This window comes from Macaca thibetana, chromosome 1 (assembly GCF_024542745.1).
Source record: "Macaca thibetana thibetana isolate TM-01 chromosome 1, ASM2454274v1, whole genome shotgun sequence".
Classification (NCBI taxonomy): Eukaryota; Metazoa; Chordata; class Mammalia; order Primates; family Cercopithecidae; genus Macaca; species Macaca thibetana.
The window spans coordinates 189,643,609-189,657,515 of NC_065578.1; the positions used below are offsets into that span (position 1 = coordinate 189,643,609).

Here is a 13,907-nt window from a genome sequence, read left to right on the forward strand (position 1 = left end):
ATTATGGGCATGAGCCACAGCACCTGGCCTCCTCCCTTACTTATTTTATAAGGCTTGTTTAACCTTAACGCCAAAACTATACAGAAATATTAAGAGAAAGAAAAAATCATAAGTCAATGTCACCCACAAACATAGAGCAATTCTACACAAAATTTTGGCACAAATATATCCAGTAACATATAAATAATAAAAACATGATCAAGTTGTGTTTATTCCAGAACAAGTTAATTTAACATTTAAAACATTCCTTAATGTAATTCATGTTCTTAAGAGATTTGAGAAGAAAAACCATATGACATTACGATAGATAAAGAAATAAAAGGACCTAATGGGCAAATTGTGGAAACCTCACAGAAAGTAAAACAAAAGACAGAGATGGAAAATAAGAAAAGGATTGATAACACAACTATTTTTTTCCTGAGGATAATTTTGAAAAATGAATACTTTCTTATACTTGGGCATAAACAATGTGTGCATAGAAATTACAAAACTCTGTAAATCACTTAATCTCAAGCATTTCATGGCCTCCCCTTTCTCTATTGCAGAACTACTTGTTTTACAATTAATAAAAGGTAAAGGGGGAGATTTTCTGTGAATATTTTAGAGTCTTGGTATATAAATTTGTGTCATGTACTAGATACAATATGTCAGTAACAATTTACTTTCCAAACTAATCAGGATATGTTTTATATAGAAGCAGGAGAAATTTGCATTCTGTTTTAAGAACCTTTCAATATTGAGAACTATTGAACTAGAATAACAACAAGAAAGATAGTTGAGTCAGTCTTTTTAATAATAAGGTAGAATCTTGCTTATTTGAAAGGGGCGGTTTCTTTGTGGCAGGTGGTTAAACTAGAATACCTTTTAAAGTTATCTTCCAGGGTAATTGTATAACATTTACAACCAAGATCTGACTCTTAGGATATAAGTAAATGCCATCATGCCATCTTTAGATGTTAAGTCTAATACTGTGTTATGAATTGGTTCACAGGTCTTGTTAACTGGATTAATTAGCTTTTCTACAGCAAGCATCATACTTGGATATGTGGTTATAAAATTCAATAAAGCTTCATGGGATTTGCAATCTTGCCTACTCTTTAGCATCACCCTTGGCATTACAGATCCTCTTCGTTCTGTGAATTCACTAAAAACTATTGGTATGTCACATTTATTTCTCTCTCTTATCTTGAAAATATAAGGTTACATTATTTTCTTTTGATTACATTTTTCTTGCATGAATTGTGCACCCGGAAGAATAAGAATCCGTGCTTTTTTTTTCACTTTGAGAGGTAGAGCACTGACTGACTTGAAGGAGACAGTGCAAATAAGACAACCACCAAGGAGATGAGATAAATAGCGCCAATTATAATCTCCAAGGAACTTTTTCAGTTTTTTTCAAAGAAAATGTAACCTTCTAGAAGGTGATAAAAATTGGCATTCTTATTCTGTTCCAGTGAATTCTCAGCCACAAGGTAGATATTCTAAGTTGGTGAGTTTGTTTACCAATAAGAAGAAACATTAAAGATCCCTAACGAGACTATTCCAAGGCCTTGCTACCTCTTGTTAGAACTGCCTCCATTTGGAGTAGCTAAGGTTTGGCAGGTGGTGGAGGGGGTTATAGTTTATCTTCAAGAAAAGCGGTAAAGATATAGTCTGGCACTCAAATATATTACTCAATAAAAGCTTATTCCCAAGAGGACTTGGAGTCCTGCACTATTTCCCATATTATTTGGTAAGGTGGAAGATGATTTCACTCTGAAATATCCCCCTATTGTCAGGTTTTTTTTTTCTTTGTTTCTTCTATAAACAACAACAACAACAAAAATGGGATACATGTGCAGAATGTGCAGATTTGTTACATAGGTATATGTGTGCCATGGTGGTTTGCTGCACCTATTGACCTGTACTCTAAGCTCGCTCCCCTCACCTCCACCCCGCAACAGGCCCCGGGGTGTGTTGTTCCCCTCCCTGTGTCCGTATATTCTCATTGTTCAACTCCTGCTTATGAGTGAGAACATGTGGTGTGTGGTTTTCTGTTCCTGTGTTAGTTTGCTGAGGATGATGGCTTCCAGCTTCAGTCATGTCCCTGCAAAGGACATGATCTCATTCCTTTTTATGCCTACATAGTATTCCATGGTGTATATGTACAACATTTTCTTTATCCAGTCTATCATGGATGGGCATTTGGGTTGGTTCCATGTCTTTGCTATTGTAAATAGTGCTATAATAAATATGCGTGTGTATGTGTCTTTATAGTAGAATGATTTATATTCCTTTGGGTATATACCCAGTAATGGGATTACTGGGCCAAAAAATCAGGTTTTATTAACACAGAAGTACCAACATGAATGGCTATATGCTATGGTTTCTGTTTTTTGACTCAGAAATATTTTCCTAACAAATTTTAAAATATCGGTTGTATTTAGTGGAAATATACTACCTTATGACTGGAGTGAGAAACCTCCAACCTTTCCAGCATGTGATATTCTTATTTTCATACTCCTAGCTGGGAAAACATAGGGTTTTAGGCACTTTTGGAGGTTCTGTTCTAAATTGTTACAAGGTAGATATGTTTCTCAAAGACTCTGATCCTGTTCTCTTTTTTCCCTTTGCTCCTGTAAGTACAGTTTCTTTCTGTCTTTCCTTACCTGTCTTATTCTTTCAACCATTTGTATTTACCTCGTGTTTCATTACCTCATTTTTCTTCCTGCTGTCCTTTCTGCACTCTCTTGACTGTAAATGGTTATAATAAACTATAAATGTTATTTATTGCAGTTTCAACATTCAATTCTTTTTCAAAAAAAGGAGTACAGTAGAAAGTCTTCTTTTCTTTTCTTTTCTTTTTTTTTTTTTGAGATGGAGTTTACCTCTATACCCCAGGCTGAAGTGCAATGGCGCGATCTTGGCTCATGGCAACCTCCGCCACCTGGGTTTAAGTGATTCTCCTGCCTCAGCCTCCTGAGTAGCTGGGATTACAGCCATGTGCCACTACTCCTGGCTAATTTTTGTATTTTTTAGTAGAGATGGGGTTTTGCCATGTTGGCTAGGCTGATCTCGAACTCCTGACCTCAGATGATCCACCCACCTCGGCCTCCCAAAGTGCTGGGATTACAGGCATGAGCCACTGCACCCGGCTGAAAGTCTTCTATTTCTTTAAGACAAAACTAGTGAAGGTATTGGATTGGCTCTTAATTTATATATTTTTTTTATGTCAGCAACACTCAGGAGGTTAGATGGATTCTGGATCCAGTAGCATTGTCTCCTGATAAGACAAATTTGACTTAATTTTATGGGGAAAGTCACTCTCACTTGTTTTGGGTGTTGGCTGGAGCATCATATTGTCTCTGTGTGTGAATTAGATAAATGGTTCTTCCTTCAAAACAGTTTTCTTCTATTTAATAGTCATAATACATTAATTTTTTAAAGGAAAAATTATTTTTTGCCAAATGCCTAAAATTATCATAATATACAGAACTACAATTTCTATAATGTTACTGGTGTTTCTTTTGATGAGGTGCCTGTCTGCACTGTAAACCTGTGCAACCTAAATCTAAGGTGGACTGGCCCAGTCAAAAATGTAGTAGACGTTCATATGTAAGTTAAAAGGAAATTGTCTATCCATTACCTGTTTTAAAAGAGTGTAAGGGCTTAACTCTTATTTTAAAGCAAATCTGGAAGAGGATCTTGTAAAGAAATAAAATACAGAGTGTTAGTATGATCTCAGTTGAGTAAAAAGAACCATATGCTTAGAAAAGGACTTCAACATTAAAATGGTTATATCTGGGTCATCATAGAATTATAGAAGATTTGTTTTATTCTTTTCTTTTCCAAATTTTACAATGAATCAATATAAATTAGGTCCACATTAAGCCAAAAGAGAAGGTGGAGAGTAATACTTGTTGTGTCTTACTATTAAAAATATAAATCAAATCCAAAACTTTATACACCAAGCCTTATACCTTACTTGTTCTGATTAGTTCACCAAATGTGAGAGAAGAATTAAAGGATTTCTTCACCAGATAAATCAAATGTGCTAGTAGTCTCTCAACCTGTTTAACCAGTATTTTTATGCCTTCTGTCATAGTCAAAGGTAGTAACAAGTAGTAAAATGAGATGATTGTGACTGTTAATGACAACAGATTAGACACCGCAGAAGAAAAGATGAGAGAACTTGAAGATGTAGCAATAGAAACTATCTAAAATGAAACACAGAGAGAAAAAGACCAGAAAACATGAAGTGAGCATCATTGTGCTGTGGACAACTTCAAATGACCTAATGTATGAGTCCCTAAAAGAAAAGAGAGGGAGGAACTAAAAATTTGAAGAAATCCTGGAGAAAAAGTTTCTTTTTTTTTCTTTCTTTTTTTTTAATTTATGTATTATTATTATACTTTAAGTTGTAGGGTACATGTGCATAACGTGCAGGTTTGTTACATATGTATACTTGTGCCATGTTGCTGTGCTGCACCCATCAACTCGTCATTTACATCAGGTATAACTCCCAATGCAATGCCTCCCCCCTCCCCCCTCCCCATGATAGGCCCCGGTGTGTGATGTTCCCCTTCCTGAGTACGAGTGATCTCATTGTTCAGTTCCCACCTATGAGTGAGAACATGCGGTGTTTGGTTTTCTGTTCTTGTGATAGTTTGCTAAGAATGATGGATTCCAGCTGCATCCAAGTCCCTAAAAGGACTCAAACTCATCCTTTTTTATGGCTGCATAGTATTCCATGGTGTATATGTGCCACATTTTCTTAATCCAATCTGTCACTGATGGACATTTGGGTTGATTCCAAGTCTTTGCTATTGTGAATAGTGCTGCAATAAACATACGTGTGCATGTGTCTTTATAGCAGCATAATTTATAATCCTTTGGGTATATACCCAGTAATGGGATGGCTGGGTCATATGGTACATCTAGTTCTAGATCCTTGAGGAATCGCCATACTGTTTTCCATAATGGTTGAACTAGTTTACAATCCCACCAACAGTGTAAAAGTGTTCCTATTTCTCCACATCCTCTCCAGCACCTGTTGTTTCCTGACTTTTTAATTATTGCCATTCTAACTGGTGTGAGATGGTATCTCATTGTGGTTTTGATTTGCATTTCTCTGATGGCCAGTGATGATGAGCATTTTTTCATGTGTCTGTTGGCTGTATGAATGTCTTCTTTTGAGAGATGTCTGTTCATATCCTTTGCCCACTTTTTGATGGGGTTGTTTGTTTTTTTCTTGTAAATTTGTTTGAGTTCTTTGTAGGTTCTGGATATTAGCCCTTTGTCAGATGAGTAGATTGCAAAAATTTTCTCCCATTCTGTAGGTTGCCTGTTCACTCTGATGGTAGCTTCTTTTGCTGTGCAGAAGCTCCTTAGTTTAATGAGATCCCATTTGTCAATTTTGGCTTTTGCTGCCGTTGCTTTTGGTGTTTTAGACATGAAGTCTTTGCCCATGCCTATGTCCTGAATGGTACTACCTAGGTTTTCCTCTAGGATTTTTATGGTATTAGGTCTAACATTTAAGTCTCTAATCCATCTTGAATTAATTTTCGTATAAGGAGTAAGGAAAGGATCCAGTTTCAGCTTTCTACTTATGGCTAGCCAATTTTCCCAGCACCATTTATTAAATAGGGAATCCTTTCCCCATTTCTTGTTTCTCTCAGGTTTGTCAAAGATCAAATGGCTGTAGATGTGTGGTATTATTTCTGAGGACTCTGTTCTGTTCCATTGGTCTATATCTCTGTTTTGGTACCAGTACCATGCTGTTTTGGTTACTGTAGCCTTGTAGTATAGTTTGAAGTCAGGTTACGTGATGCCTCCAGCTTTGTTCTTTTGACTTAGGATTGTCTTGGAGATGCGGGCTCTTTTTTGGTTCCATATGAACTTTAAAGCAGTTTTTTCCAATTCTGTGAAGAAACTCATTGGTAGCTTGATGGGGATGGCATTGAATCTATAAATTACCTTGGGCAGTATGGCCATTTTCACGATATTGATTCTTCCTATCCATGAGCATGGTATGTTCTTCCATTTGTTTGTGTCCTCTTTTATTTCACTGAGCAGTGGTTTGTAGTTCTCCTTGAAGAGGTCCTTTACATCCCTTGTAAGTTGGATTCCTAGGTATTTGATTCTCTTTGAAGCAATTGTGAATGGAAGTTCATTCCTGATTTGGCTCTCTGTTTGTCTGTTACTGGTGTATAAGAATGCTTGTGATTTTTGCACATTAATTTTGTATCCTGAGACTTTGCTGAAGTTGCTTATCAGCTTAAGGAGATTCTGGGCTGAGACAATGGGGTTTTCTAAATATACAATCATGTCATCTGCAAACAGGGACAATTTGACTTCTTCTTTTCCTAACTGAATACCCTTGATTTCTTTCTCTTGCCTGATTGCCCTAGCCAGAACTTCCAACACTATGTTGAATAGGAGTGGTGAGAGAGGGCATCCCTGTCTTGTGCCAGTTTTCAAAGGGAATTTTTCCAGTTTTTGCCCATTCAGTATGATATTGGCTGTGGGTTTGTCATAAATAGCTCTTATTATTTTGAGGTACGTTCCATCAATACCGAATTTATTGAGCGTTTTTAGCATGAAGGGCTGTTGAATTTTGTCAAAAGCCTTTTCTGCATCAATTGAGATAATCATGTGGTTCTTGTCTTTGGTTCTGTTTATATGCTGGATTATGTTTATTGATTTGCGAATGTTGAACCAGCCTTGCATCCCAGGGATGAAGCCCACTTGATCATGGTGGATAAGCTTTTTGATGTGTTGCTGAATCTGGTTTGCCAGTATTTTATTGAGGACTTTTGCATCGATGTTCATCAGGGATATTGGTTTAAAATTCTCTTTTTTTTTTGTGTCTCTGCCAGGCTTTGGTATCAGGATGATGTTGGCCTCATAAAATGGGTTAGGGAGGATTCCTTCTTTTTCTATTGATTGGAATAGTTTCAGAAGGAATGGTACCAACTCCTCCTTGTACCTCTGGTAGAATTCAGCTGTGAATCCATCTGGTCCTGGACTTTTTTTGGTTGGTAGGCTATTAACTGTTGCCTCAATTTCAGAGCCTGCTATTGGTCTATTCAGGGATTCAACTTCTTCCTGGTTTAGTCTTGGAAGAGTGTAAGTGTCCAGGAAATTATCCATTTCTTCTAGATTTTCCAGTTTATTTGCGTAGAGGTGTTTATAGTATTCTCTGATGGTAGTTTGTATTTCTGTGGGGTCGGTGGTGATATCCCCTTTATCATTTTTAATTGTGTCGATTTGATTCTTCTCTCTTTTCTTCTTTATTAGTCTGGCTAGTGGTCTGTCAATTTTGTTGATCTTTTCAAAAAACCAACTCCTGGATTCATTGATTTTTTGGAGGGTTTTTTGTGTCTCTATCTCCTTCAGTTCTGCTCTGATCTTAGTTATTTCTTGCCTTCTGCTAGCTTTCGAATGTGTTTGCTCTTGCTTCTCTAGTTCTTTTAATTGCGATGTTAGAGTGTCAATTTTAGATCTTTCCTGCTTTCTCTTGTGGGCATTTAGTGCTATAAATTTCCCTCTACACACTGCTTTAAATGTGTCCCAGAGATTCTGGTATGTTGTATCTTTGTTCTCATTGGTTTCAAAGAACATCTTTATTTCTGCCTTCATTTCGTTATGTACCCAGTAGTCATTCAGGAGCAGGTTGTTCAGTTTCCATGTAGTTGAGCGGTTTTGATTGAGTTTCTTAGTCCTGAGTTCTAGTTTGATTGCACTGTGGTCTGAGAGACAGTTTGTTATAATTTCTGTTCTTGTACATTTGCTGAGGAGTGCTTTACTTCCAATTACGTGGTCGATTTGGAGTAAGTAAGTATGATGTGGTGCTGAGAAGAATGTATATTCTGTTGATTTGGGGTGGAGAGTTCTATAGATGTCTATTAGGTCTGCTTGCTGCAGAGATGAGTTCAGTTCCTGGATATCCTTGTTAACTTTCTGTCTCATTGATCTGTCTAATGTTGACAGTGGAGTGTTGAAGTCTCCCATTATTATTGTATGGGAGTCTAAGTCTCTTTGTAAGTCTCTAAGGACTTGCTTTATGAATCTGGGTGCTCCTGTATTTAGTGCATATATATTTAGGATAGTTAGCTCTTCCTGTTGAATTGATCCCTTTACCATTATGTAATGGCCTTCTTTGTCTCTTTTGATCTTTGATGGTTTAAAGTCTGTTTTATCAGAGACTAGTATTGCAACCCCTGCTTTTTTTTGTTCTCCATTTGCTTGGTAAATCTTCCTCTATCCCTTTATTTTGAGCCTATGTATGTCTCTGCGTGTGAGATGGGTCTCCTGAATACAGCAGACTGATGGGTCTTGACTCTTTATCCAGTTTGCCAGTCTGTGTCTTTTAATTGGAGCATTTAGTCCATTTACATTTAAGGTTAATATTGTTATGTGTGAACTTGATCCTGCCATTATGATATTAACTGGTTATTTTGCTCGTTAGTTGATGCAGTTTCTTCCTAGCCTCGATGGTCTTTACATTTTGGCATGTTTTTGCAATGGCTGGTACTGGTTGTTCCTTTCCATGTTTAGTGCTTCCTTGAGGGTCTCTTGTAAGGCAGGTCTAGTGGTGACAAAATCTCTAAGCATTTGCTTATCTGTAAAGGATTTTATTTCTCCTTCACTTATGAAACTTAGTTTGGCTGGATATGAAATTCTGGGTTGAAAATTCTTTTCTTTAAGAATGTTGAATATTGGCCCCCACTCTCTTCTGGCTTGGAGAGTTTCTGCTGAGAGATCTGCTGTTAGTCTGATGGGCTTCCCTTTGTGGGTAACCCGACCTTTCTCTCTGGCTGCCCTTAAGATTTTTTCCTTCATTTCAACTTTTGTGAATCTGGCAATTATGTGTCTTGGAGTTGCTCTTCTCGAGGAGTATCTTTGTGGCGTTCTCTGTATTTCCTGGATTTGAATGTTGGCCTGCCCTACTAGGTTGGGGAAGTTCTCCTGGATGATATCCTGAAGAGTGTTTTCCAACTTGGTTCCATTTTACCCCTCACTTTCAGGCACCCCAATCAGACGTAGATTTGGTCTTTTTACATAATCCCATACTTCTTGCAGGCTTTGTTCATTTCTTTTTGTTCTTTTTTCTTTTGGTTTCTCTTCTCGCTTCATTTCATTCATTTGATCCTCAATCGCTGATACTCTTTCTTCCAGTTGATCGAGTCGGTTACTGAAGCTTGTGCATTTGTCACGTATTTCTCGTGTCATGGTTTTCATCTCTTTCATTTCGTTTAGGACCTTCTCTGCATTAATTACTCTAGCCATCAATTCTTCCACTTTTTTTTTCAAGATTTTTAGTTTCTTTGCGCTGGGTACGTAATTCCTCCTTTAGCTCTGAGAAATTTGATGGACTGAAGCCTTCTTCTCTCATCTCGTCAAAGTCATTCTCCGTCCAGCTTTGATCTGTTGCTGGCGATGAGCTGCGCTCCTTTGCCGGGGGAGATGCACTCTTATTTTTTGAATTTCCAGCTTTTCTGCCCTGCTTTTTCCCCATCTTTGTGGTTTTATCTGCCTCTGGTCTTTGATGATGGTAATGTACTGATGGGGTTTTGGTGTAGGAGTCCTTCCTGTTTGATAGTTTTCCTTCTAACAGTCAGGACCCTCAGCTGTAGGTCTGTTGGAGATTGCTTGAGGTCCACTCCAGACCCTGTTTGCCTGGGTATCAGCAGCAGAGGCTGCAGAAGATAGAATATTTCTGAACAGCGAGTGTACCTGTCTGATTCTTGCTTTGGAAGCTTCCTCTCAGGGGTGTACTCCTCTCTGTGAGGTGTGGGGTGTCAGACTGCCCCTAGTGGGGGATGTCTCCCAGTTAGGCTACTCAGGGGTCAGGGACCCACTTGAGCAGGGAGTCTGTCCCTTCTCAGATCTCAACCTCCGTGTTGGGAGATCCACTGCTCTCTTCAAAGCTGTCAGACAGAGTCGTTTGCGTCTGCAGAGGTGTCTGCTGCGTTTGTTTAGTTTACTGTGCCCTGTCCCCAGAGGTGGAGTCTACAGAGACAGGCAGGTTTCCTTGAGCTGCTGTGAGCTCCACCCAGTTCGAGCTTCCCAGCAGCTTTGTTTACCTACTTAAGCCTCAGCAATGGCGGGCGCCCCTCCCCCAGCCTCGCTGCTGCCTTGCCTGTAGATCACAGACTGCTGCGCTAGCAATGAGGGAGGCTCCGTGGGTGTGGGACCCTCCCGGCCAGGTGTGGGATATGATCTCCTGGTGTGCCTGTTTGCTTAAAGCGCAGTATTGGGGTGGGAGTTACCCGATTTTCCAGGTGTTGTGTGTCTCAGTTCCCCTGGCTAGGAAAAGGGACTCCCTTCCCCCTTGCGCTTCCCAGGTGAGGCAATGCCTCACCCTGCTTCAGCTCTCGCTGGTCGGACTGCAGCAGCTGACCAGCACCGATCGTCCAGCACTCCCCAGTGAGATGAACCCAGTACCTCAGTTGAAAATGCAGAAATCACCGGTCTTCTGTGTCGCTCGCGCTGGGAGTTGGAGACTGGAGCTGCTCCTATTCGGCCATCTTAGAAAAAGTTTCTAAATTTGATAATAATGAAAGCTACAGATTCAACAAGCTCAATAAACTGCAAGCCCAAGAATTATAAAGAAGACGACACAAAAAGCACATAAAAAGCAAATTCCTTAAAACCGATGATAAAGAGAAAATTGTAAAAACAGCCAGAGACAAAAGACACTTTGTATTTAGAGGAACAAAAATAATGACAACAGACTTAGAATTCTACACTCAGTGAAAATATCTTTTGAAAGAGAAGGCAAAATGAAGACTTTCTTAAACATACAAAAGCTGAGAGAATTTATCATCAGCAGGCCTGCACTGCAAAATTGTTAAATGTCTTCTAGGCCAAAAGAAAATGATGTTAGATGGAAATTTGGCTGTGGAATTTTATCTACTGAAGCCTCTGGAAATCACACCCAATCTATTTTGGTCTCTATGTCTACCACAGACATTTCATATAAATCAAATCATAAAATATGTGACTTTTGTGTCTGGCTTCTTTCACGTAGTATAATGTTTTCAAGGTTCAGGTTGTAATATGTATCAGTAAGTACTTCATTTCTTTTTCTGGAGGAATAATATTCCATTGTAGGGATATATCACATATATTTATCCATTTATCGGCTGATAGACATTGAGTTGTTTCTACCTTTTGGCTCTTATGAATAATACTATTATGAATATTTATGTACAAATCTTGTGCACATACATTTTCAATTACCTTGGGTATATACCTAGGAGTAGAATTGTTGTGTCCTATTTTGTACTTATTTCTAAAATGAGGTAATTTTGGAATCTGATTCAGGTTTGTTCAAACTAAATGTGGTATCTTGAGAAGTATTTGTCTCATTCTGAAACTCAAGTACGGTTGAGACAATGAGCAATACAAGCAGTGCTATCGCCATGTTTCTTTGCCATTGCAAATACAGGAGGCGCAATATAGAAATATAAAAATGGTGATTGTGATTGTCTCGCAGATCTATCCCAGTCATAGTTGCCTTGTTCTTTCTTTTTTTCTTTTTCTATTATTTCTCTTCTGTTTCTGCTTCCTGTGCAAGAACATTATTTTCATGTAGCATATTGAGTTATATTTTGTATTTCCTTTTTCAGGCATTTCTAAAATGTACATTGATCTCATTAGAGGAGAATCATTGATCATTTGTAGCATCACGTCAGTTTTTCTTGGAAATTTTCGGGGCAGTGGAATCCGCTTTTCTGTTTTTAGAGGTAGGAGCATTTTTTTGGTCTGTATATTTTCTAAAATCATTCTCATTAAAATTAAAATACATTCAAGATGTTTTAACTTTGCTGCCTTTTCTATACTTTACTTTTGTGCTGATTACAATGATATATGAAGTAACAAGAAAAAATCACAGTTGCCCATCTGCATTCGTGGATGCAACCAACTGCAGATCAAAAATATTCAGAAAAACTCAACAAAAATAATGTAACAATAAAAATGCAAATTAAAATACAATACAGTATAATAACTATTTACATAGAGTATTTACATTGTATTAAGTATTACAAGTAACCTAGAGATTATTTAAAGTACACAGAAGTACGTGCTGTAGGTTATATGCAAATAATATGCTATTTTATATCCAGGGTTTTGAGAATCTGCAGATTTTGGTATCCAAAGGGGTTCTTGGAACCAATGCCCCATGGATACCCGAAGGAGTACTGCATGTGTGTTCTTGCACATTAAGGGGGAAAGAACATTCAAAAAGTGTTTTAGTTTTTCTCAATACGCATAAATGCATGTGTGCACACATATAGTGTCACAATAGAGACAATATAGCGTCAGCTCGCTCAGACTTACTTCTTTCCTGGATCAATCTGGATCTCAGTGAGTGAGTGTGAAGAATTGGCTTGATTCTGGATTTGGGTCTGAGAGTGAAAGCAGAACATTCTATGCAGGACTGGAGAATCCAGTCCTGGAAATGACAAGAGCCAGATTCCTGCAGCTAAAGCCCACTGGGATATGAAACTGTTGCCTTGCTAGGTTTCCAGATGTGTTACTAGTAGAAATGAAAAGTGGGGAAAAAAATCACAGTATGAAGGGGGAAAATGTGTTTTTCTGATATACTTTTGTGATAGTCACAAGAGGAGGAAGATACTAAAAGGAGAAATAAATATTAATGAATAAAGAGGGGTGTGCAGTGCTTCACAGTGAGGGAGCTACCAGGCATTGGGGTGGAACAATTTTTGTCATTTAGGACTTTGTAATTTAGGACTACCCTTATAGCTACCCACTAACTGCCACTAGTGCCCCCAGTTATTGTGACTAATGAAAATGTCTCATCTTCATTTTCCAATGTCTCCTGGGCTGGGGGTAGGGGACATAAACTAACTGCAGGTTAGCAGTGACCTTGGGCCTAGTTAGCTTGGTCTTGACAAGTTCATAAAAAATTTTTTAATTTAGTTTTTTTGTTTGTTTGTTTAGACATTCACTCTAAACCCATTTGTCACAAGTTTTTCACATTTATTCTCCTTGCCTTTCTCCTGAGGACATTTGAATCTTCTATCCCTAGAGAAGCAAACCTTAAGCTGCAGACTGTAAAGGAAGGTTATTCTGAGAGAGGCTTTTACCAGACTTTCATTAGACATACTCCTATTTGCTGAAAAATAAGGTCCCCACTCAAAATCTCACACGTAAACCAAAGTGCAAAGACCCAAATGCCATCAATGAAAGAAACGAAAGTTATAGCTCAAGTTTTTATTTCTTATTTTTTCTTTCTTTTTTTTTTAGATGTACATGTAGGCATTGGACTCATCTTGGACATTTTGGGAAGCATAATATTTGGATATTGGTGTGCAAAAATCATTCGGTGTATATTGGCTGATGTTTTTAGCAATATGCTGACTAATATAATTCTCTGCTTTTCAATGGTGTACATGACTTTCTATATTGGTAAGGCAGAAGTAAATACAAAAGTTACTGTCCTTAAAGTAAGCTTTATACATGTTTGTTTTTTCCTGATCTTGAATCCAGTTGCTTCTCCTCCTTTTTGTGGTCCCACTGTGTGTCTTCTCATATTATCTAACTCACCTCTAGCTCTTTCCTAGTCTTTCTCAATATCCTTTTTACTTCAACTCCATGTCCAATTTCCTTGCACTGTTCTCTGTGATTACTCTCTTATTCTTTTTGAACTCTTCCTTTAACTTTGTACATAGTCACTGGTATTCCCCAGGCAGAGGAATCAACACTGAGCTCTCTGCTATAATCCTGAGAACAAACCATCTGCAAACTGAGAAGCCTGGGAGAGATGCTCCTGAGGCTTTTCTAGATCAACAGCCTTTAATTCAATGGATGCCAAATTGTGGAGACTATAGAAATGGCAGCCTTCACTTAGGCTAGGAGTCGGGAAAGGAGAGGTATAGTTATTGTTGAAAGAGAAG

At 38.2% G+C, this 13,907-nt stretch overlaps 1 protein-coding gene across 5 annotated transcripts in view; it reads left to right on the forward strand.

Moving 5' to 3' along the window:
- SLC9C2 (solute carrier family 9 member C2 (putative)) overlaps window positions 1-13,907 on the forward strand; it is a 100,301-nt gene that overhangs the window by 11,460 nt on the left and 74,934 nt on the right. For all 5 annotated transcript variants that reach the window (XM_050767721.1, XM_050767710.1, XM_050767753.1 and 2 more), the window contains 3 exons: window positions 992-1,157; window positions 11,616-11,732; window positions 13,258-13,419. In XM_050767721.1, the coding sequence (XP_050623678.1) occupies window positions 992-1,157; window positions 11,616-11,732; window positions 13,258-13,419 (445 nt within the window). The remainder of the gene's footprint in view (window positions 1-991; window positions 1,158-11,615; window positions 11,733-13,257; window positions 13,420-13,907) is intronic.